The sequence below is a fragment of the Macaca mulatta genome, chromosome 5, assembly GCF_049350105.2.
Source record: "Macaca mulatta isolate MMU2019108-1 chromosome 5, T2T-MMU8v2.0, whole genome shotgun sequence".
Lineage (NCBI taxonomy): Eukaryota > Metazoa > Chordata > Mammalia > Primates > Cercopithecidae > Macaca > Macaca mulatta.
In genome coordinates, this window is record NC_133410.1 from 14,734,822 (window position 1) to 14,758,722 (window position 23,901).

Below are 23,901 nucleotides of genomic sequence, written 5' to 3' on the forward strand. Positions count from 1 at the left end.
GGTAGAATTTAGGGAGCTCGATTGCCTTCTTTCATTTCAACCACTCTGTCTCTTTTAGTCGAATTTCACAGTGTTTCTATTGGTAAACAAAACATTGTGAGTCATAGGGATTCACTCCATTGAGAGAAAGGCTCCTCAACAGATGTTTCCTGAATAATCCTAGCTCTACTTGGGGCTTCTGCTGAGATTGGTTAAGGTGGTTTGTGAGTCACATGCCTCTTCAAAGAGCCCTCTGTGTATCAGAATACTGTAATCTTTTGTGCTTCCTAAGCAGCAGCAAAAGACTACCCACACTTACAAACAGTTAAGATAATAAATTTCATATTGTATATATTTTACTACAATTTAAAAATCAAAAACTTTTTAAAGAAGGATATGCAGCCACATTGTTGGCTTTCTCACCAGAGCATGTTTTCCTTACAGTGGATCTCTTAGCTTTGGCATCTTTTGCAATCTGGATGGGCTGAGAATTTCTCAAATCATTAAATCATGGTTTCATTTTCTAACAGTTCTCTCAATTTATCCCTTTTCTCATTTTTCTAAAAGCAACAAGAAAAATCCAAGTCAGACCTTCATCACTGCTTGGAAACTGCAACTATACAAGTTCATTGCTTAAAAGTTCTGTTTTCTTACAAGTATAGGACACAATTCATCTAAGCTTTCTACCACTGTATAATAAGAACCCTCTTTCCTTTAGTTTCCAGAAATATGTTTCTCATTTTCTTGTGAGCTCTCACCAGCAGCGCTTTTAACATCTATATTTCTACAGTTTGTGGTGTTTGAAGATTTTTTCTGATATGATACAGGTTTTCTCTACCATGCTTTTCACTTACTTCCAAGCCCTCATAACACCCATATTTTTACTAACAGCCTATTCAAGCATATTTAGGCCTCTTCTATCACATTCCTAAGAATTTTTCCAGTCTTTCTACAGATTATCCAAACCCAAATTATTTCTATAACTTCAGTGTTTGTTACAGCAAAGTTGTCATAATTTTGGGGCCAGAAAAATCTTTCTCTTGACTGAACTCACCTATTCTCCAATCTTGCTTTTTCTTTGGGGTGCCTTCCTCATGGACTCTGGTCAGGATTAAACAAGAATAATAGTCCTACTCCTGGTGACTGCCAAGTTCAACCTTACAAATGAAGAGAAAAGGGGGCAGAAAGAGTGACGGTTTCAGGTACCCAAATCTGTATTTGTTTCCTATTGCTGCTTTAGCAAATTGCCACATAGTGACTTAAAGCAACATAAATTTATTCTTCTTTGGAGTCAAATGTATACTGGGTGAAAGTCAAGGTGTCAGCAGTATTCATTACATCTGGATTATTCAGGGAAGAACGTTTCCTTACCCTTCCAAACTTCTGAAGTCTGCCTACATCCCCTGTCCTATGGCTCCTTCCTGCATCTTCAGAGCCAGCAGCATAATATCTTCAAGCATCTCTCTGCTTTTGCCATCTCATTATTTTCTGTGTCTCTGATTTACCTGACTTCCTCCTGTAAGGACTCTTAAGATTACATTGGACTCATCCAGATAATCCAGTCTATTCTCCCCATCTTAAGATCCTTAATTTAATCACATCTGCAAAGGCCTTCTTACTATGTAAAGTAACATATTCGTAGGCTCCAGGGTTTAGGACATGGACATCTTTGCTGGGTTATTTTTCAACCTTCCACAACAGACAATAAACATACAGAACATATAAGATAAGCATTCAAAACCATCATTGAGAGCACCCTACGGAACACATTATTCTAAGGCCTTTAAATGCATAATCTCTCTTCATTCTCTGGCAGTCAAGAATTCTGGCCAAGAAAAGAAACACAGTTTTCAATAAGGAAGCTCAGAAATTACTGATAATTCATAATGATCAAAAGAACAAAGTGAAAATACCTTAGCATTGTGCTCAATTGCTTTAAGTTATAACCGTAATTTTCCTGTCCAATCTCCGTCTGCATCCTGTTTACCAATCGAACTAAACTTTCAACTGTTTTCAGAAGTTCCATAGTTTTTCCTTTTCTGCCTTTGCTCAGGCAATTCATTCCATCTGAAATCTCTTTTCCTCCAACTGTGTATATCAGCATACTGCTATTTCTTCTTCTAGATATTTATATAAGTGGAGTAATAAAGTTTGTGTTCTTTTACATCTAGCTTCTTTCATTTAGCATATTTTTAAAAGATTTGTCATTATTTTGTATTGCTAAATAATATTCTATTGTATGATGATGTTGCAAGTTATTAATCTATTCTCGTTGGACATTTGCATTATTTACTGTTTTGAGTTATGAATTAAGTTTCTACAAACATAGGCACAAATCTTTGCATAGATGTATTTTCATATTTCCTTTGGTAAATACATAGGAGTGGAATATCTTCTTGGGTGAAGTATTTGCTCAACTATTTTTCCAATTTTAAGATGTGGTTGTTTTTCTTATTTTTGTGTTTGTTGGATATAAAATGCTCCAGAAATAAATGCCCGGTGCCACGAAGTAAAACCAGCACTCGGGCAAAAGTTTAATCCTCTCAGCAAGGCAATTGACTTCTGCAGAAGGGTGCCACCTGTGCCAATTAAGATCGCAAGAGCACAGAGAACAAAAGAGACTAGGGGATTTTTATATCCTTAACGCAATTCCTACCTCTGTGTCCCTCCCCCATGGGCTAGGGTCCGACTGCACAATCTGAACTGACCCGACTGGCTACTTGTACGTATTTTTCTAAATATAAAAGGGGAGGGGGACGTGAGGTGCAGAGGTAGAACAGGTGAGACGTGCAGTTTCGGGGACACAATGGGTGCAGGTAACCAAGGGAACAGATGTGAGTTATTGATTAGGGATGACGGAAAAGGGGTAGGCTGTTTTACAGTAACTAGGGGCAAGGAGGAACAGGAAAGTTGAATTTGAGAACAAAAGACAAGGAAGTTAGCAGGCTAAATTTTTGAAGAGAAACTCAGAGAAATTCGTTGTATCTTACAATTCCTCCTTTTTAAATTTTCTTATGATTTTTCTCTTCAAACTTTTTAACATGTCTTGGCTTTGCAGTTTGTTTTGATCTTCTAACAGGAAACGCTTACTTGAATAAGGTGGAGGAGAACTAAGGGAGGCTTTAGTAAGTGCTGTTTGTACAATTTTTTGTATTTGCCCGTGGATGCATGGTATGACACATCACCTAATGAGTACACCTATTATGATTGCAAGAGAAATAAGAATTGAGGCTATGATTCCTTTCTATTTACGAAACCACTTTCCTAGCCATTCTGAAATAGGGTCATCGGCTTCAGAATTTTTAGCTAATTGATTGGATAAAGCAGTAAATCCCTGCAAGGCCTTTGTTATACTTCCATTGGGAGCAGTGTTGTTTGGGATGAAGGTACAATGTTGGGTTTTAATTATAACACAAACCCCACCTTTTTTTGGCTAATAACATATCTAGAGTTATTCTGTTTTCCCAAGCCATTTGGCTAGTAGGCCTTAATTGTTCGGCTGTTCCTTTGATAGCATCCTTGGTATAATTAATAAACTGCTGCTGATTATAATAGATGTAATTTATCCAAGCTACATTTTTATTAATAGTTACCTGTGGAAATATGGATTTAAATCCTGCAGCTATTTGGTCATGGGCTTTGAATCTGTTAGGCACTTCTTGTGGAACTCCAATGACGTCTATGTTAACTTGAGAGTCTATTTTTTGTGTGTGTTCTGGTTTTTCTTTTTCTGGTTGGTGAAATGCCAGGGTTAAAGGGATAGCCAATTGGATAAGAGCATAAGTACTACTCTCCAATTACCTGGCAGAGTGTCCAGTAAGTGTCCACCACAATACCACCATACATCTGTTTGAGGATGACTAAGGGCAGACTGATGGGCAAGCTCTTGGAAACTCTTAAGCTCATGGCATCCCGTTAAGCTTCCAAGGAATGCAACATTATCCCCCTGTCGTGACAGGCACAAGGTGAAACTGACATCGGGAAAAGGAAGCTGAATGGTCCTCGGGGGCTGATCTGCAGGGTGTTGGACTTCGGGATATAGCAGAGAGAGAGCTTGGCATGATTTGTTGCCCCAAGCCATAGAATCCTGGAAGAGAGCTACCATGCAGCCCATTCCTGGTCAACTGGGAGGCAAGTGGAAAGGGGACTCTCTGGCCCTCCAGCTAGCCGTGCACACAAGCGTAACAACTGCTTTTATTTAATGTGCTTGGGAGGTGAGCATGCGCAATGTGTTTAGGAAGCTGTATGCATGCCATCTGAGGCTTTCTTCCATTTTCCAGGAGAGTGCCCCTGGAAGGTCATACTCCACCATTTTGTCTCTTAATGTACATGACCTGGAAGTTGCTTCTCCCTGGTCTCTGCATTCAATTAACAGTTTAGTGCCTCAGGTGTGGACCATCAGGAAATGGCCTCTCCCTGGTGTCAGCTGCCAATTTATCACTTTTAAAGAGGCAATGTAATAAATGTAATAACCGCCAGACCATCACCCAACATTCCTAGTGGGCGGGGGAAGAACCCTCTCCTGCCCCACTCATGCCTAATTACATGTAACACACAGAACTTTTTCTTTTTTTTCTTTTTTAAGCTCATCAGCTAGTGTTAGTGTTTTTTAATGTGTGGCTGAAGTTAGTGTTATATTAGTGTTAGTGTTTTTTATGTGTGGCTTATTCCAGTGTGGCCAAGGGAAGCCACAAGATTGGACAACCCTGTTTTTTGGATACATACCTTTGTCAGATACATGTATTGCAAGTACCTCCCAATTTGTGGATTGCTCATTTTCTTAGTGGTGCTTTTTGAAGAGCAGAATTTTTTAGCTTTGATGAATGTCAATACATAAATTTGTGTTTTGGCTTTTAGTATGTAGAACAAAAATTAAATTTTAAGGCCTTCAGCCATCCGAATGGATCCTTCCTCTAGCGAAGGGCATTCCAGAGTTACCTGAAAATCTAGTTCAGGCCATGATGCAAGAGGGGCTTGGACATTATACCCCTCCAGCATTAACATCAACACAGACCTTAAGTCTGATAAGACACATTTACAGTCTATTCTCTCTAAAGCCTGCTAACACTGGAGGCTTCATCTGCATGATAAAACCTCTCCACAACTTCTTATTGTAACCTAGACATTCCTTTCAACTGATAGTAACTCTTTCAACCAATTGCCAAGCAGAAAATTTTTAAACCTACCTATGACCTGGAAATTCTCCTCCCCAGCTTTGAATTGTCCTGCCCTTCCACATCGAACCAATGTAAATCTTACATGTATTGACTGATGTATTATGTCTCCCTAGTACAAAAGCAAGCTGTACCCCAGCCACCTTGAACACATGTCATCAGTACCTCCTGAGGCTGTGTGACAGGTGTCACTGGTGTTGTCCTTAACCTTGGCAAAATAAACTTTCTAAATTGACTGAGACCTGTCTTAGATATCTTAGGTTCATAGGTGTTATAACTAAGACATTTTTGCTTGTAAGTTTTTATATTTTCAGATTTTATGTTACGCCTATAACATATTTTTTGGTTAATTTTTATGTATGGTGTGAGGTTCTTTTTCTTTTTTTATGCAGATATTCAGTACCATATGTTTAAAAAGACCATCTTGGTCAGGTACTGTGGCTCACACCTATAATCTCAGCACTTTGGAAGGCCGAGGCAGGTGGACTGCTTGAGTCCAGGAATTGGAGGACAGCCCGGGCAACATGAAAAAACCCCATCTCTACAAAAACTAGAAAAACTAGCTGGGTGTGGTGGCACACATCTGTAGTCCCAGCTACTGGGGTGGGGATAGGGGCTGAGGTGGGAGGATCACCTAAGCCCAGGAGGTCAGGTTATAGTGAGCTGTGATCATGCCATTGCACTCCAGCCTGGCCAGCAGAGTGAGACACTGTCTCATAAATAAATAAATAAATAAACTACCTATAACTCCACTGAATTACCTTGATGTCTTTATTGAAAAGCAATTGACCATATTTATGTGGGTCTATTTGTAGAACTTTTTCTTGCTGTATTTACCTATACATCTATCTTTACACTAATACCATGATGTCTTTGTTTTTGTAGCTTTATAGTAAGTCTTGAAATTAGACAGTAGTATAGATCCTCCAACTGTGTTCTGATTTCTTAAAATTGTTTTGGCTATACTAGATCTTTTACATTTCCATGTAATTTTTTTTTTATTATTATACTTTAAGTTCTAGGGTACATGTGCACAACGTGCAGGTTTGTTACATATATATACATGAGCCATGCTAGTGTGCTGCACCCATTAACTCGTCATTTACATTAGGTATATCTCCTAATACTATCCCACCCCCCTCCCCCCTCCCCAAATAGGACCCAGTGTGTGATGTTCCCCTTCCTGTGTCCAAGTGATCTCATTGTTCAATTCCCATCTATGACTATGAGTGAGAACATACGGTATTTGGTTTTCTGTTCTTGCGACAGTTTGCTGAGAATGATGGTTTCCAGCTGCATCCATGTCCCTACAAAGGACACGAACTCATCCTTTTTTATGGCTGCATAGAATTCCATGGTGTATATGTGCCACATTTTCTTAATCCAGTCTGTCACTGATGGACATTTGGGTTGATTCCAAGTCTTTGCTATTGTGAATAGTGCTGCAATAAACATACGTGTGCATGTGTCTTTATAGCAGCATGATTTATAATCTTTGGGTATATACCCAGTAATGGGATGGCTGGGTCGAATGGTATTTCTAGTTCTAGATCGTTGAGGAATTGCCACACTGTTTTCCACAATGGTTGAAATAGTTTACAGTTCCACCAACAGTGTAGAAGTGTTCCTATTTCTCCACATCCTCTCCAGCACCTGTTGTTTCCTGATTTTTTAATGATTGCCATTCTAACTGGCAATTCTAACTGGTGTGAGATGGTATCTCATTGTGGTTTTGATTTGCATTTCTCTGATGGCGAGTGATAATGAGCATTTTTTCATTGTCTGTTGGCTGTATGAATATCTTCTTTTGAGAAGTGCCTGTTCATATCCTTTGCCCACTTTTTGATGGGGTTGTTTATTTTTTTCTTGTATATTTGATTGAGTTGTTTATAGGTTCTGGATATTAGCCCTTTGTCAGATGAGTAGATTGCAAAAATTTTCTCCCATTCGGTAGGTTACCTGTTCGCTCTGATGGTAGTTTCTTTTGCTGTGCAGAAGCTCTTTAGTTTAATTCGATCCCATTTGTCAATTTTGGCTTTTGTTGCCATTGCTTTTGGTGTTTTAGACATGAAGTCCTTGCCCATACCTATGTCCTGAATGGTATTACCTAGGTTTTCTTCTAGGGTTTTTATGGTTTTAGGTCTAACATTTAAGTCTCTAATCCATCTTGAATTAATTTTCGTATAAGGAGTAAGAAAAAGATCCAGTTTCAGCTTTCTACTTATGGCTAGCCAATTTTCCCAGCACCATTTATTAAATAGGGAATCTTTTCCCTATTTCTTGTTTTTCTCAGGTTTGTCAAAGATCAGATGGCTGTAGATGTGTGGTATTATTTCTGAGGGCTCTGTTCTGTTCCATTGGCCTATATCTCTGTTTTGGTACCAGTACCATGCTGTTTTGGTTACTATAGCCTTGTAGTATAGTTTGAAGTCAGGTAGCATGATGCCTCCAGCTTTGTTCTTTTGGCTTAGGATTGTCTTGGCAATGTGGGGTCTTTTTTGGTTCCATTATGAACTTTAAAGCAGTTTTTTCCAATTCTGTGAAGAAAGTCATTGGTAGGTTAATGGGGATGGCATTGAATCTATAAATTACCTTGGGCAGTATGGCCATTTTCACAATATTGATTCTTCCTATCCATGAGCATGGTATGTTCTTCCATTTGTTTGTGTCCTCTTTTATTTCACTGAGCAGTGGTTTATAGTTCTCCTTGAAGAGGTCTTTTACATCCCTTGTAAGTTGGATTCCTAGGTATTTTATTCTCTTTGAAGCTATTGTGAATGGGAGTTCGTTCATGATTTGGCTCTCTGTTTGTTACTGGTGTATAGGAATGCTTGTGATTTTTGCACATTGATTTTGTATCCTGAGACTTTGCTGAAGTTGCTTATCAGCTTAAGGAGATTCTGGGCTGAGACAATGTGGTTTTCTAAATATACAATCATGTCATCTGCAAACAGGGACAATTTGACTTCTTCTTTTCCTAACTGAATACCTTTTATTTCTTTCTCTTGCCTGATTGCCCTAGCCAGAACTTCCAACACTATGTTGAATAGCAGTGGTGAGAGAGGGCATCCCTGTCTTGTGCCAGTTTTCAAAGGGAATGCTTCCAGTTTTGCCCATTCAGTATGATATTGGCTGTGGTTTTGTCATAAATAGCTCTTATTATTTTGAGATACGTTCCATCAATACCGAATTTATTGAGAGTTTTTAGCATGAAGGGCTATTGAATTTTGTCAAAGGCCTTTTCTGCATCTATTGAGATAATCATGTGGTTTTTGTCTTTGGTTCTGTTTATATGGTGGATTACATTTATTGATTTGCATATGTTGAACCAGCCTTGCATCCCAGGGATGAAGCGCACTTGATCATGGTGGATAAGATTTTTGATGTGCTGCTGGATTCGGTTTGGCAGTATTTTATTGAGGATTTTTGCATCGATGTTCATCAGGGATATTGGTCTAAAATTCTCTTTTTTTGTTGTATCTCTGTCAGGCTTTGGTATCAGGATGATGTTGGCCTCATAAAATGAGTTAGGGAGGATTCCCTCTTTTTCTATTGATTGGAATAATTTCAGAAGGAATGGTACCAACTCCTCCTTGTACCTCTGGTAGAATTCGGCTGTGAATCTATCTGGTCCTGGACTTTTTTTGGTTGGTAGACTATTAATTATTGCCTCAATTTCAGAGCCTGCTATTGGTCTATTCAGGGATTCAACTTCTTCCTGGTTTAGTCTTGGGAGAGTATAAGTCTTTGGGAGAGTCCAGGAAATTATCCATTTCTTCTAGGTTTTCTAGTTTATTTGCATAGAGGTGTTTATAGTATTCTCTGATGGTAGTTTGTATTTCTATGGGGTCGGTGGTGATTCCCCTTTATCATTTTTTATTGCGTCTATTTGATTCTTCTCTCTTTTCTTCTTCATTAGTCTTGCTAGCGGTCTATCAATTTTGTTGATCTTTTCAAAAAACCAGCTCCTGGATTCATTGATTTTTTTGGAGGGTTTTTTGTGTCTCTATCTCCTTCAGTTCTGCCCTGATCTTAGTTATTTCTTGCCTTCTGCTAGCTTTTGAATGTGTTTGCTCTTGCTTCTCTAGTTCTTTTAATTGTGATGCTAGGGTGTCAATTTTAGATCTTTCCTGCTTTCTTTTGTGGGCATTTAGTGCTATAAATTTCCCTCTACACACTACTTGAAATGTGTCCCAGAGATTCTGGTATGTTGTATCTTTGTTCTCATTGGTTTCAAAGAACATCTTTATTTCTGCCTTCATTTCGTTATGTACGCAGTAGTCATTCAGGAGCAGGTTGTTCAGTTTCCATGTAGTTGAGTGGTTTTGATTGAGTTTCTTAGTCCTGAGTTCTAGTTTGATTGCACTGTGGTCTGAGAGACCATTTGTTATAATTTCTGTTCTTTTACATTTGCTGAGGAGTGCTTTACTTCCAACTATGTGGTCAATTTTGGAATAAGTGTGATGTGGTGCTGAGAAGAATGTATAGTCTGTTGATTTGGGGTGGAGAGTTCTGTAGATGTCTATTAGGTCTGCTTGTTGCAGAGTTGAGTTCGATTCCTGGATATCCTTGTTGACTTTCTGTCTGGTTGATCTGTCTAATGTTGACAGTGAGGTGTTAAAGTCTCCCATTATTATTGTATAGGAGTCTAAGTCTCTTTGTATGTCTCTAAGGGCTTGCTTTATGAATCTGGGTGCTCCTGTATTGGGTGCATATATATTTAGGATAGTTAGCTCTTCCTAATGAATTCATCCCTTTACCATAATGTAATGGCCTTCTTTGTCTCTTTTGATCTTTGATGGTTTAAAGTCTGTTTTATCAGAGACTAGGATTGCAACCCCTGCTTTTTTTTTTGTTTTCCATTTGCGTGGTAGATCTTCCTCCATCCCTTTATTTTGAGCCTATGTGTGTCTCTGCATGTGAGATGGGTCTCCTGAATACAGCAAACTGATGGGTCTTGACTATCCAGTTTGCCAGCCTATGTCTTTTAATTGAACCATTTAGTCTGTGTACATTTAAGGTTAATATTGTTATGTGTGAACTTGATCCTGTCATTATGATATTAGCTAGTTATTTTGCTTGCTAGTTGATGCGGTTTCTTTCTAGCATCGATGGACTTTACATTTTTACATGTTTTTGCAATGGCTGGTACCTGTTGTTACTTTCCATGTTTAGTGCTTCCTTCAGGGTCTCTTGTAGGGCAGGCCTGGTGGTGACAAAATCTCTAAGCATTTGCTTGTCTGTAAAGGATTTTATTTCTCCTTCACTTATGAAACTTAGTTTAGCTGGATATGAAATTCTGAGTTGAAAATTCTTTTCTTTAAGAATGTTGAATATTGGCCCCCACTCTCTTCTGGCTTGTAGAGTTTCTGCCGAGAGATCTGCTGTTAGTCTGATGGGCTTCCCGTTGTGGGTAACCCGACCTTTCTCTCTGGCTGCCCTTAACATTTTTTCCTTCATTTCAACTTTGGTGAATCTGACAATTATGTGTCTTGGAGCTGCTCTTCTCGAGGAGTACCTTTGTGGCATTCTCTGTATTTCCTGAATTTGAATATTGGCCTGCCTTACTAGGTTGGGGAAGTTCTCCTGGATGATATCCTGCAGAGTGTTTTCCAACTTGGTTCCATTTTCCCCGTCACTTTCAGGCACACCAATCAGACGTATATTTGGTCTTTTCACATAATCCCATATTTCTTCGAGGCTTTGTTCATTTCTTTTTAGTCTTTCTTCTCTACACTTCTTTTCTCACTTCATTTCATTCATTTGATCTTCAATCGCTGATACTCTTTCTTCCAGATGATTGAGTCGGTTACTGAAGCTTGTGCATTTGTCACATAGTTCTTGTGTTATGGTTTTCATCTCTATCAGTTCTTTTAAGGACTTCTCTACATTGGTTATTCTAGTTAGCCATTCATCAAATGTTTTTTCAAGGTTTTTAGTTTCTTTGCACTGGTTACGTAGTTCCTCCTTTAGCTCTGAGAAGTTTGATCGACTGAAGCCTTCTTCTCTCAACTCGTCAAAGTCATTCTCTGTCCAGCTTTGTTCCATTGCTGGCAATGAGCTGAGTTCCTTTGGAGGGGGAGATGCGCTCTGATTTTTTGAATTTCCAGCTTTTCTGCATTGCTTTTCCCCCATCTTTGTGGTTTTATCTGCCTTTGGTCTTTGATGATGGTGATGTACTGATGGGGTTTTGGTGTGGGTGTCCTTTCTGTTTGCTAGTTTTCCTTCTAACAATCAGGACCCTCAGCTGTAGGTCTGTTGGAGTTTGCTTGGGATCCACTCCAGACCCTGTTTGCCTGGGTATCAGCAGCGGAGGCTGCAGAAGATATAATATTGCTGAACAGCAAGTGTTGCTGTCTGATTCTTGCTCTGGAAGCTTGGTCTCAGGGGTGTACCCTGCCATGTGAGGTGTGAGGTGTCAGTCTGCACCTAGTCGGGGATGTCTCCCAGTTAGGCTACTCAGGGGTCAGGGACCCACTTGAGCAGGCAGTCTGTCTGTTCTCAGATCTCAGCCTCCATGCTGGGAGATCCACTGCTCTCTTCAAAGCTGTCAGACAGGGGCATTTACCTCTGCCAAGGTTTCTGCTGCTTTTTGTTTAGCTATGACCTGTCCCCAGTGGAGGAGTCTACAGAGGCAGGCCGGCCTCCTTGAGCTGTGGTGGGCTCCACCCAATTCGAGCTTCCTGGTGGGTTTGTTTACCTACTTAAGCCTCAGCAATGGCAGGCACCCCTCCCCCAGCATCACTGCAGCCTTGCAGTTAGATCTCAGACTGCTGTGCTAGCAATGAGGGAGGTTCCAAGGGCGTGGGACCCTCTGGGTCGGGTGTGGGATATAATCTCCTGGTGTGCTGTTTGCCAAGACCCTTGGTAAAGCGCAGTATTAGGGTGGGAGTTACCGGATTTTCCAGGTGTTGTGTGTCTCAATTTCCTTTGGCTAGGAAAAGGAATTCCCTTCCCCCTTGTGCTTCCCATGTGAGGCGATGCCTCACCCTGCTTCAGCTCTTGCTGATCGGGCTGCACCTGTGGACCAGCGTCAACTGTCCGACACGCCCCAGTGAGATGAACCCGGTACCTCAGTTGAAAATGCAGAAATCACCCGTCTTCTGTGTTGTTCATGCTGGGAGCTGGAGGCTGGAGCTGTTCCTATTCGGCCATCTTGGGCACGCCCCCCCATTTAATTTTTTAAATGTGCTTTCAATTTCTTTTTTTTAAAAAAATATTTGGGATTTTGATTGGAATTGCACTGAATCTAAAGATCAATATGGAGAAACTTTACATTGTAACAGTATTGAGTCTCCCAATCCATGAAAGTGATATATCTCTCAAAGTAGTCAAGTCTTCCCTCAATTCTTTCTCTCTCTCTCTCTCTTTCTTTTTTTTTTTTTAGAGACAGGGTCTCACTGTGTCACCCAGGCTAGACTGCAGTGGTGTGATCTCAGCTCACTGCAACCTTGGTCTCATGGGTTCAAGCGATTCTCCTGCCTCAGCCTCCCAAGTAGCTGGGACTATAGGTGTGTGCCACCACACCCAGCTAATTTTTGTATTTTTAGTAGAGATGGGGTTTCACCATGTTGGCCAGGCTAGTCTTGAACTCCTCACCTCAAGTGATCTGCCCGCCTCAGGCTCCCAAAGTGTTCTCTCAATTCTCTGAGCAGTGTTTTGTAATTTGCAGTGTATGTGTATTGAATGTCATTCTTGATCTGGGTGCTGGTTATTCTTTTTGTGAACATTCAGATTTGTGTACTTTTCAGTATGTTTGTTTTATTTCAATAAAATGGTTGAATTAAAGGATATGAAATACCTACCTTAAAAGTCCAAAAACCTTCTATTAGGGAGAATCTCAAACATATATAATAGTAGAAAGAATTTTATAATCAACTCTCATATACCTTTCAACCAATAATGATAAACATCAATGCAAGGCCAATCTTGATTTATCTATATCACAATTCCTTACCATTCTCCCCTTTCCTAGATTATTTTGAAGCTAATCCCAGACCTAATTCCATCTGTAAATGTTTCAGTATGTATTTCTAAAAGATAAGCACTATTTTAAAACCACAATACCATAATATCATTATTATAACTAGAAAAACTTAACATTGGTTACTGAATATTTAGACTGTCTAAAATTCAAATTCATTGGTTGTGTCATAATTTTTTTTTACAGTTTGTTTAAGTTAGTATTTAAACAAACTTCACAAAATGCATTTATTTAGTCTTGTAATTATCTTTTAATTACAGATTAAAAGATAATTTTAATCTGTAAAATTATTTTACATATTTTACATACATATTTTAAACCTTTAGGTTTCCCTCCTTTTTCTTTACATTTAATTATTGAAGAAAGTGAATCATTTGTTCTGAAAGATTTTCTACATTCTGGATTTTGCTAATTACAATACCTGCAGTCAGTGCTGTGCTAGTAATTATATAATAATATTTCTGGGTAGGGTTGAGATGGGGTGAATGGGCTCTGCTTTGTAGTATTTTCTGGTTTTCTTGATGTAAATACTACCACCATAGTGATTTCAAGCTGCCAACATGATGCCACTGAATGCAGAATTGGGAAAAGATGTGTAGTAGCACAACTTTACATAATATTTCTACTGTAAAAAGGAAATAGATATAAATATCCCCAAGAGCATAAATAGCAGCAACATGTAGTAAAATAATTAAGAAGTTATGTATTTTGGATGTTTATTACCTTTGCTTTTATTTATTTATTTATTGAGACAGAGTCTCGCTTTGTAGTCCAGGCTGGAGTGCAGTGGCATGGTCTCAGCTTACTGCAAGCTCTGCCTCCCAGGTTCACACCATTCTCCTGCCTCAGCCTCTCAAGTAGCTGGGACTACAGTTGCCAGCCACCACACCCAGCTAATTTTTTGTATTTTTTGTGGAGATGGGGTTTCACCATGTTAGCCAGGATGGTCTCAATATCCTGACCTTGTGATCCACCTGCCTCAGCCTCCCAAAGCGCTGGGATTACAGGCGTGAGCCACCGCACCCAGCCTGCTTTTTTTTTTTTTTTTTTTTTTTTTTTTTTTTTTTGAGACGGAGTCTCACGCTGTTGCCCAGGCTGGAGTGCAGTGGCGCGATCTCGGCTCACTGCAAGCTCCGCCTCCCGGGTTCCCGCCATTCTCCTGCCTCAGCCTCCTGAGTAGCTGGGACTACAGGCGCCCGCCACCGCGCCCGGCTAATTTTTTGTATTTTTAGTAGAGACGGGGTTTCACTGTGGTCTCGATCTCCTGACCTTGTGATCCGCCCGCCTCGGCCTCCCAAAGTGCTGGGATTACAGGCTTGAGCCACCGCGCCCGGCCCAGCCTGCTTTTAATATAATTTATTTTGTTATAGGTTTATATAATTTAATTTTTAATTATGACTGTGTTTAACAAATGGCTCACAGATTTTTGAAAATGTATCTGTCAAATATTGTCAGCCAGTTTCAGTGCATGGCTGCCTGTAGTATCATTTAACATATCCCTCTATCCCCTATATTTCCTGAAAACTGTAGTTAAATCTGAAGGTTTGCTAGATTCAGATTAGACAGATAGATAGACAGACAGATGCATGGATACTTCAAAAGTAGTGCTGTGTATTTCCTGTTGCCTCACACATCAAGATAAAGTCATGTTTTGAGGGTTTGTGAGGTATGAAAGACTTCTTCCCTCAAAAAAAACTCATCCCCCATTACAATAAACAAGATGAATATGAACAAAATGAAAAAGGAGTAAACCATGAGGGAAAAGAGAAAAGAAGAGGAGTTGTCAGGAACAGAATTTGGGATGATGGAAAGAAAATGAAGAAGGGGTAACAATTTAGTTGGCCAGTGAAGGACGAAACCTCAGCTGGCTAGTGGGGAAAGAGAATGTAAGCTGTGAAGAAAGTTGTTTGATACCATGAACCCTCAAAAGAAAGAGGAATTGGAAGAACAGTCTGTCACTAAGATGGAAGTGGGAGTGAATGTAGGGCTGGAAGTCAAAAAAGTAGTTGTAAGTCCAAGAATGCCCTCCCTAATCCTATGCAGCAATATATTTCCTGAAGAATGAACCAAAGATTCTGGGTTGTGGGGTACCAGGCATTGCTGAGGCCAGAGCTTCTACTAAAAATGTGGTGAGAGAGGAGGGATAAGTGAAAATCTTTATAGTGAATAGTGAGATTCCTCCGTCCACCTTCTCCCACTCAGCTCCACATTGCTAGCATCCAGGCTTATATCCTTCCAGGTAGAAAATAGGAATATTAGGCTGGGCACAGTGGCTCATGCCTATAATCCCAGCACTTTGGGAGACCGAGGCAGGTGGATCACGAGGTCAGGAGATCGAGACCATCCTGGCTAACACAGTGAATCCCTGTCTCTACAAAAAATACAAAAATTTAGCCAGGTGTGTTGGTGGGCACTTGTAGTCCCAGCTACTCAGGAGGCTGAGGCAGGAGAATGGTGTGAACCCAGGAGGTGGAGTTTGCAGTGAGCCGAGATCACACCACTCCATGCCAGCCTGGACAACAGAACGAGACTCCGTCTCAAAAAAAAAAAAAAAAAAAATAGGAATATTACTCTCTGGAAAAATGGACTGTCAAAGAGAAAATGACAGGAATCTCTTAGTGATAAAGTGCAGTATGTTAATCCTACAGGGCAGCCCACCCTTTGATAAATTCTAACCATGTGCCTTGAGCCTGCTTCTGATTAGTGCCTGATATGGTATGGCTCTATCCCCACCCAAATCTCATCTTGAATTGTAGTTCCCACAATTCCCTCATGTCATGTGAGGGACTCGGTGGGAGGTAATTGAATCATGGGGGTGGGTATTTCCCATTTTCATAATAGTGAATAAGTTTCACAAGATCTGATGGTTTTATAAAGAGGAGTTCCCCTGCGCAAACTCTCTCTTGCCTGCTGCCAGGTAAGACGTGCCTTTTGCCTTCTGCCATGATCATGAGGCCTCCCTAGCTATGTGGAACTGTGAGTCCATTAAACCTCTTTTTCTTTATAAATTACCCAGTCTCGGGTATGTCTTTATCAGCAGTGTGACAATGAACTGATACAGTTCCTTATATTTTTCTGTGTTTGTAAAAATAATCAGCCAAAAGTCATCAGTTTATTTGAGGGAAACTTCTCACATTAAAGTCAGTCACCAAAATGGAAATATGGCATTCAAAGGAAACAGACGTTGGCAGAAGAAAATTTAAAAGAAAAATGAAAAACCTACATCTGTAATAAAAGCTTCAGAAATATTCACAAAACAGCAAGAGAAGATTATAAAAAGCAAAAAGACCTGAACAGGTAGAACACAACTGTACATATGTATATATAGATATATAGATATAGTATAAATAAAAAAACAGTAGAGAAGTTGGAAGATAATGATAAATTTATATTCAAGAAAGCATAAGAAGACAAAGTAAATAAAAAATAGAAGGGGAAAATATAGAAAATTAGGGACTAGGAAATCTAACAAGGAAATCATTCCTATATGAGTAATAGGAATTTCAGAAAAAGAAAACAAATTTGGAGGAGGGAAAATTACCAAAAAAATTGACAAAATATCTCAGTATTTAAAGACATGAGTTTGCAGGTTAAAAGGGCTCATGGATTGTCCAGTACAATGAAAAACAACTACCTTTGCCCAAGTTCATCTCTGAAATTTCATACTCCTAAGAATAGAAGGAAATTCTGAAAACTTTCAGATGGAAAAAAACAGCCCAAAGAACAAAAAACAAAGCAAACAACAAAAAAAAAAAGGTCAAATAAACAGGAATAGGAAAATGGGTTCAGATTTCTCAACAGCAACACAGAAAACAATGGAACACAGTCTTCAAATTTTTGAAGGGAAATGCTTTCCAATGCAAAAATCTTCCCAACCAAATTCTCAATCAAATGTGAGGTTAGAATAATGATACTTTGAATTCTTATGCAAAAATCTCAGAAACCCAACCAAATTCTCAATTAAGTATGAAGGTAGAATAATGATATTTCGAATTTTTATGCAAAAATATCAGAAAGTTTAGTCCCTATGTATCTTCTCAAGAAGCTATTGGAAGATGTGCTCCATAAAACAAGAAAGAGGAGGATGTGAGATCTAGTTGTATTAGTTTGTTTTCATGATGCTCATAAAGACATACCTGAAACTGGGAACAAAAAGAAGGTTAATTGGGCTGGGTGTGGTGGCTCATGCCTGTAATCCCAGCACTTTGGGAGGCCGAGGCGGGCAGATCACTAGGTCAGGAGATCGAGACCATCCTGGCTAACATGGTGAAAACCCGTCTCTACTAAAAATAGAAAAAATTAGCTGGGCATGGTGACGGGTGCCTGTAGTCCCAGCTACTCAGGAGGCTGAGGCAGGAGAATGGTGTGAACCTGGGAGGCAGAGCTTGCTGTGAGCTGAGATCGCACCACCTGGGCCACAGAGCAACTCAGTCTCAAAAAAAAAAAAAAAAAAAAAGAGGGTTAATTTGACTTACAGTTTTGCATGGGTGGGGAGGCCTCAGAATCATGGCATGAGGTGAAAGGCACTTCTTGCATGGCAGCAGCAAGAGGAAAATGAGAAAGAAGCAAAAGTGGAAACCCCTGATAAACCCATCAGATCTTGTGAGACTTATTCACTATCACAAGAATAGCACGGGAAAGACCAGCCCCCATGAATCAATTACCCCCACCCAGCTCTCTCCCACAACACGTGGGAATTCTGGGAGCTACAGTTCAATATGAGATTTGGGTGGGGACACAGCCAAACCATATCACTCCACCCCTGGCCCCTCCAAATCTCATGTCCTCACATTTCCAAACCAATCATGCCTTCTCAACAGTCCCTCAAATTCTTAACTCATTTCAACATTAGCCCAAAAGTCCACAGTTCAAAGTTCCATCTGAGACAACGCAAGTCCCTTCTGCCTATGAGCCTGTAATATTGAAAGCAAGCTAGTTACTTTCTAGATAATGATTACCTCCAGGGTAAACAAGAGGTTTACAACAAATAAAATGTAATAACGTCCCAAACAGAATAATGTCCCAAACAGAAACATCAAAAAATAGCATATAGGCATTGTATTAGTCTGTTCTTGCATTGCTATAGATACCTGAAACTGGTAATTTATAAGAAAAAGAGGTTTAATTGGCTCACAGTTCTGCAGGCTGTACAGGAAGCACAGTGGCTTCTACATCTGGAGAGGCTTCAGGAAGTTTCCAAATGTGGTGGAAGGCAAAGAGGGAGTGAGGGGTCTTACATGGTGGCCAAAGGGAGCAAGAGAGAGAGGGAGGAGGTGCTACCCCCCCCCTTTTATTTTGAGACGGAGTCTCACTCTGTCACCAGGCTGGAGTGCAGTGGTGATATCTCAGCTCACTGTACCCTCCACCTCCCAGGTTCAAGCGATTCTCCTGTCTCAGCCTCCAGAATAGCTGGGATTACAGGCACATGCCACCACACCCAGATAATTTTTGTATTTTTAGTAGAGATGGGTTTCACCATGTTGGCCAGGATGGTCTCAATCCCTTGACCTCATGATTCCCACCCACCCCCCTGGCACCAGACTCCAAAAGTGCTGGGATTACAGGCGTGAGCCAAGGTGCCCTGCCAGTGCTACACAGTTTAAAGCAACCAGATCTCACTCACTATCATGAGAACAGCACCAAGGGGATGGTGCTAGACTATTCATGAGAAACCCATCCCCATGATCAAATCACCTCCCACCAGGCCTTACCTCCAACAGTGGGGATTACAATTTAACATGAGATTTGGTGGGACAAGCCATACCAGGGATGCATGAAAGGAAAATCTTGGGTTTCCAAAATTACTAAACTAAAGGGAAAAGTCAGGCTGGGAACTGCTCAGGGCAAACCTGCCTCACATTCTATTCAAAGTCATTCAGCTGCTCACTGAGATATATGCATAGTCTGATGGCCTCCTTTGGAAAGGTTTATCAGAAACTCAAAAGAAGGCAACCATTTGTCTCTTACCTACCTGAGACCTGGAAGCCCCCTCCCTGCTTCAAGTTGTCCCTGCCTTTCTGGATGGAACCAATGTACTTCTTAACATACATTGATTGATGTCTCATGTCTCCCTAAAATGTGTAAAACCAAGCTGTGCCCTGAGCACCTTGGGCACATGTTGTCAGGACCTCCTGAGGCTGTGTCATGGACAAGCATCCTCAATCTTGGTAAAATAAACTTTCTAAATTAACTGAGACCTGTCTCAAATTTTGGGTGTTCACACATGTTATTTAGAAATATGGAAGTAAACACCAGGAACAAAACTTGAAAGGATTAAAAATGCTTACCTCTGGAAAGTGGATTTAACTTAAGGAGGAACTGAACAGGAGAAAGCAGATTTTGGTTATAGAAAGAAAGAGATTCAAATAAAACAGTACAGAACACCTGTTCTGTCCTCCCTTGTGTTTATCAAGTGCTTGCCAGGCACTCAAAGTTCACTGCTGTCATTACTTTAAGAATTGAGGACTTGGGCCTCCACGTGGTATTCTATTAATACTGGCTCTCTTAAACTGACTGTCTCCAGGATTTTGCATCTATCAGGAAGGGAGATTGTGACCTCTAACAAGTTACAGTGGGCAGTAGGTATCCATGGAGAACTGGTTCCAGGACCTGGACAGCAAAATCCACAGATGCTCAAGGCCCTTATATTAAATGGTGTAGTACGGTATTTGCACATCCTCTCCTATAATTCACATCATCTTCAGATTCCTTATAATATCAAGTACCATGTAATTGTTACATAAGTAGTTGTTACATTGTATTATTTAGGGAATTATGACAAGGAAAAAAAGTCCGTACATGTTCAGTACAGAGGCAAGCATTCTTTTTTTCCTCAAATGTTTCTCATCCGTGGTTAGTTGAATTTGGATGATGAATCCGCAAATCTGGAGGGCCGAACATGCTTAACTTCCCTAAGTTTAAACATTGCTAAAGCGAGAATAATTATAAACTTAGCTAGGAAGGGTGTTGCGGAAAGCAATGAATATTATACTTGCAAAGTGCTTGGCACGTTATTGTGGTTATTATTTCCTGAAAACAAACAGAAACCACTTATTGGTTGGTGTGAAAGAGGGCATCTGTCAAAGTTGTTGTCCTTTGGAGCCAGAAAAGTCTTTCTTCTATGATGACTCACCTCTCCTCACCTCTCCTCCAACCTCGCAGCTTCTTTGGGGCTCCCTCCCGGAGGACACCGGCCAAGATTAGCCTGGGCCACAGTGCACCGGTCCTGTTCTGGGTGATGTTCCAAGCTCACTTTTTTTATTTTTTAATTTTTATTATTTATTTATTATTACTTTTTTAAACAGGGTGTAACTCTGTCGCCCAGGGCTGGAGTGCAGTGGTGCCATCACTGCTCGCTGCAGCCTCGATTCCCTGGGGTCAAGCCTCCTCCCATCTCAACCTCGCAGGTAGCTGAGACTACAGGTGCGCACCACCAAGACCGGCTAATTTTTATATTTTTTGTACAGAGGAGGTTTGTTACCTATATGTTACTCAGGTTTGTCTCGATCTCCTAGACTCAAGCGATCCGCCCGCCTCGGCCTCCCAAAGTGCTGGGATTACAGGCATGAGCCACCGCACCCCGCCCCAAGCTCAGTCTTGAAATAGACTGGAACGGGAAACGGAAAACAGCAAGGTTTTCCTCCGACCAGCGAGAGTCGCTCCTACGAGCGAGAGTCCCGCCCTGCATCAGTTTGCGGAGCCGCTTTAGTAGAAGGAGAGAAGGGGAGTCGAGGAGGCACGGGACTGGAGGGACCGAAGTTCCCCAATGGCGGCCCGGGGGTGCGCGGTCTCGCGGCTGCTCCAGCTTCTGCTGCTGCTGCTGCTGCCGCTGCTGGCTGAGGGCGGGGCGCCCTCGCCGTGGCACGGGGAAGGCACCAGCCCACAGCTGCGGGACATCTTCCTGGGCCGCTGCGCCGAGTACCGCGCACTGCTGAGCTCGGAGCAGCGGTGAGGCCGCGGGCCGGGTGGGAAGGGAAGCGGGGGGCGGGAAGAGGCGACAGTGAAGAGGGCCTGGGGAGGGGAATACTGGAACTAAAGGTCGGGGTGAGGGGACAATGAGAGAGGCCTTGAGGGGAGAGGTGAGTGTGGAGACAGTGATGGTCCTGAAGGATGCGGGCAAGTGAGGAGGGGACTGTGAAGTGTGTCTGCAGGTGAGGGGTGCGCTGTGCGGGGTCTAGAGATGAGGAGTGTGTGTGTGTGTGTTCTAGAGGTGAGGGGTGTGTGTGTGTTCTAGAGGTGAGGGGTGTGTGTGTGTGTCTGCTCTAGAGGTGAGGGTTTGTGTGTGTGTGCTCTAGAGGTGACGGGTGTGTGTGTGCGTGTGTTCTAGAAGTGAGGGGGTGTATGTGTGTTCTAGAGGTGAGGGGTGTGTGTGTGTGTGCTCTAGAAGTGAGGGATGTGTGTGTGTTCTAGGGGTGAGGGCTGTGTGTGTGTGTGCTCTAGAGGTGAGGGCTTGTGTGTGTGTGCTCTAGAGGTGAGGGGTGTGTGTGTGTGCACGTGTGTTCTGGAAGTGAGGGGTGTGTGTGTGTTCTAGAAGTGAGGGATGTGTGTGTGCTTTAGAGGTGAGGGGTGTGTGTGTGTGTTCTAGAGGTGAGGGGTGCGTGCGTGTGTTCTAGAGGTGAAGTGTGTGTGTGTGTTCTAGAAGTGAGGGGTGTGTGTATGTGCTCTACTAGTGAGGGGTGTATGTGTGTACTCTAGTGGTGAGGGGTGTGTGTGTTTTCTAGAGGTGAGGGGTGCGTGCATGTGTTCTAGAGGTGAAGTGTGTGTGTGTGTTCTAGAAGTGAGGGGTATGTGTGTGCTCTAGAGGTGAGGGGTTTGTCTGTGTTCTAGAAGTAAGGAGTACGTGTGTGTGCTTTAGAGGTGAGGGGTGTGCATGTGTGTTCTAGAGGTGAGAGGTGTGTGTTTGTGTTCTAGAGGTGAAGGGTGTGTGCATGTGTTCTAGAGGTGAGGTGTGTGTGTTCTAGAGGTGAGGGGTGTGTGTGTGCACGTGCACTCTAGAGGGGTGTGTGTGTTCTAGAGGTGAGGGGTGTGTGCGTGTGTGTGTTCTGGAGGTGAGGTGTGTGTGTGTGTGTTCTAGAAGTGAAGTGTGCATGTGGGTGTTCTAGAGGTGAGGGGTGTGTGCACGTGCGTTCTAGAGGTGAGGGGTGTGTGTGTGCACTATAGAGGTGAGGGGTGTGTGTGTGTGTGTGTTCTAGAGGTGGGGGTGCTTGCATGTGTTCTAGAGGTGAGAGGTGTGTGTGTGTGTGTTCTAGAGGTGAGGGGTGTGTGTGTGCACTTGCACTCTAGAGATGGGGGGAGTGTGTGTGTGTTCTAGAGGTGAGGGGTGTGGGGTGTGTGCATGTGTGTGTTCTGGAGGTGAGGGGTATATGTGTGTTCTAGAAGTGAGGTGTGCATGTATGTGTTCTAGAGGTGAGGGGTGTGTGTGCACGTGCGTTCTAGAGGTGAGGGGTGTGTGTGTGCACTCGAGGTGAGGGGTATGTGTGTGTTCTTGGAGTGAGGAGTGTGTATGTGTGTTCTAGAGGTGAGGGGTGTGTGTGTGTGCACGTGTGCTCTAGAGGTGAGGGGTGTGTGCATGTGTTCTAGAGGTGAGGGGTGTGTGTGTGCACTCTACATGTGAGGGGTGTGTGTGTGTGTTCTAGAGGTGAGGAGTGTGTGTGTGTTCTAGAGGTGAGGGGTGTGTGTGTGTGTTCTATAGGTGAGGGGTGTGTGTTCTAGAGGTGATATGTGTGTGTTTGTTCTAGAGGTGAGCAGTGTGTGTGTGTTCTAGAGGTGAGGGATATGTGTGTGTTCTAGAAGTGAGGGGGGGTGTGTGTGTGTTCTAGAGGTGAGCAGTGTGTGTGTGTTCTAGAGGTGAGGGATATGTGTGTGTTCTAGAAGTGAGGGGGGGTGTGTGTGTGTTCTAGAGGTGAAGTGTGTGTGTTCTAGAGGTGAGGGGTGTGTGTGTATTCTAGAGGTGAGGGGTGTGTGTGTAGTCTAGAGGTGAGGGGTGTGTGCATGTGTTCTAGCAGTGAGGGGTGTGTGCATGTGTGTTCTAGAGGTGAGAGGTGTGTGTGTGTGTGTTCTAGAGGTGAGGGGTGTGTGCATGTGTTCTAGAGGTGAGGGGTGTGTGTGTGTGTGTTCTAGAGGTGAGGGGTGTGTGTTCTAGAGGTGAGATGTGTGTGTGTGTTCTAGAGGTGAGGGGTATGTGTGTGTTCTAGAGGTGAGGGGTGTGTGTGTGTTCTAGAGGTGAGGGATGTGTGTGCGTGTGTTCTAGAGGTGAAGGTTGTGTGTGTGTGTTCTAGAGGTGAGGGATGTGTGTGTGTGTTCTAGAGGTTAGGGATGTGTGTGTGTTCTAGAGGTAAGGGGTGTGTGTGTGTGTGTTCTAGAGGTGAAGGGGGTGTGTGTGTATGTTCTAGAGGTGAGGGGTGTGTGTTTGTTCTAGAGGTGAGGGGTGTGTGTGCGTGTGTTCTAGAGGTGAGGGGTGTGTGTGTGTTCTAGAGGTGAGGGGTATGTGTGCATGTGTTCTAGAGATGAGGGGGGTGTGTGTGTATTCTAGAGGTGAGGGGGGTGTGCATGTGTTCTAGCAGTGAGGGGTGTGTCTGTGTATTAGTCTGTTTTCACACTGCTATGAAGAAATACCACAGACTGGGTAATTTATACAGGAAAGAGGTTTAATTGACTCACAGTTCCTTATTGCTGGGGAGGCCTCAGGAAACTTACAACCATGGCGAAAGTCAAGGCAAAGGAGAAGCAGGCGCCTTCTTCACAGGACGGGAGGATAGAGCGAGT

General features: G+C 42.2%; 1 protein-coding gene across 2 annotated transcripts in view; it reads left to right on the forward strand.

Annotated features, from left to right (window-relative positions):
• Nucleotides 1-23,901, forward strand: part of BST1 (bone marrow stromal cell antigen 1) — a 57,898-nt gene that overhangs the window by 3,218 nt on the left and 30,779 nt on the right. The window contains exon 2 of one of the 2 annotated variants that reach the window (XM_078003173.1): nucleotides 1,089-1,181. In XM_078003173.1, coding sequence (XP_077859299.1) covers nucleotides 1,144-1,181 — 38 coding nt within the window. In that variant the 5' untranslated portion in view covers nucleotides 1,089-1,143. Of the gene's footprint in view, nucleotides 1-1,088; nucleotides 1,182-20,825; nucleotides 21,085-23,901 lie in introns of those variants that run through there. The other variant, XM_015138084.3, reaches the window with a different exon arrangement.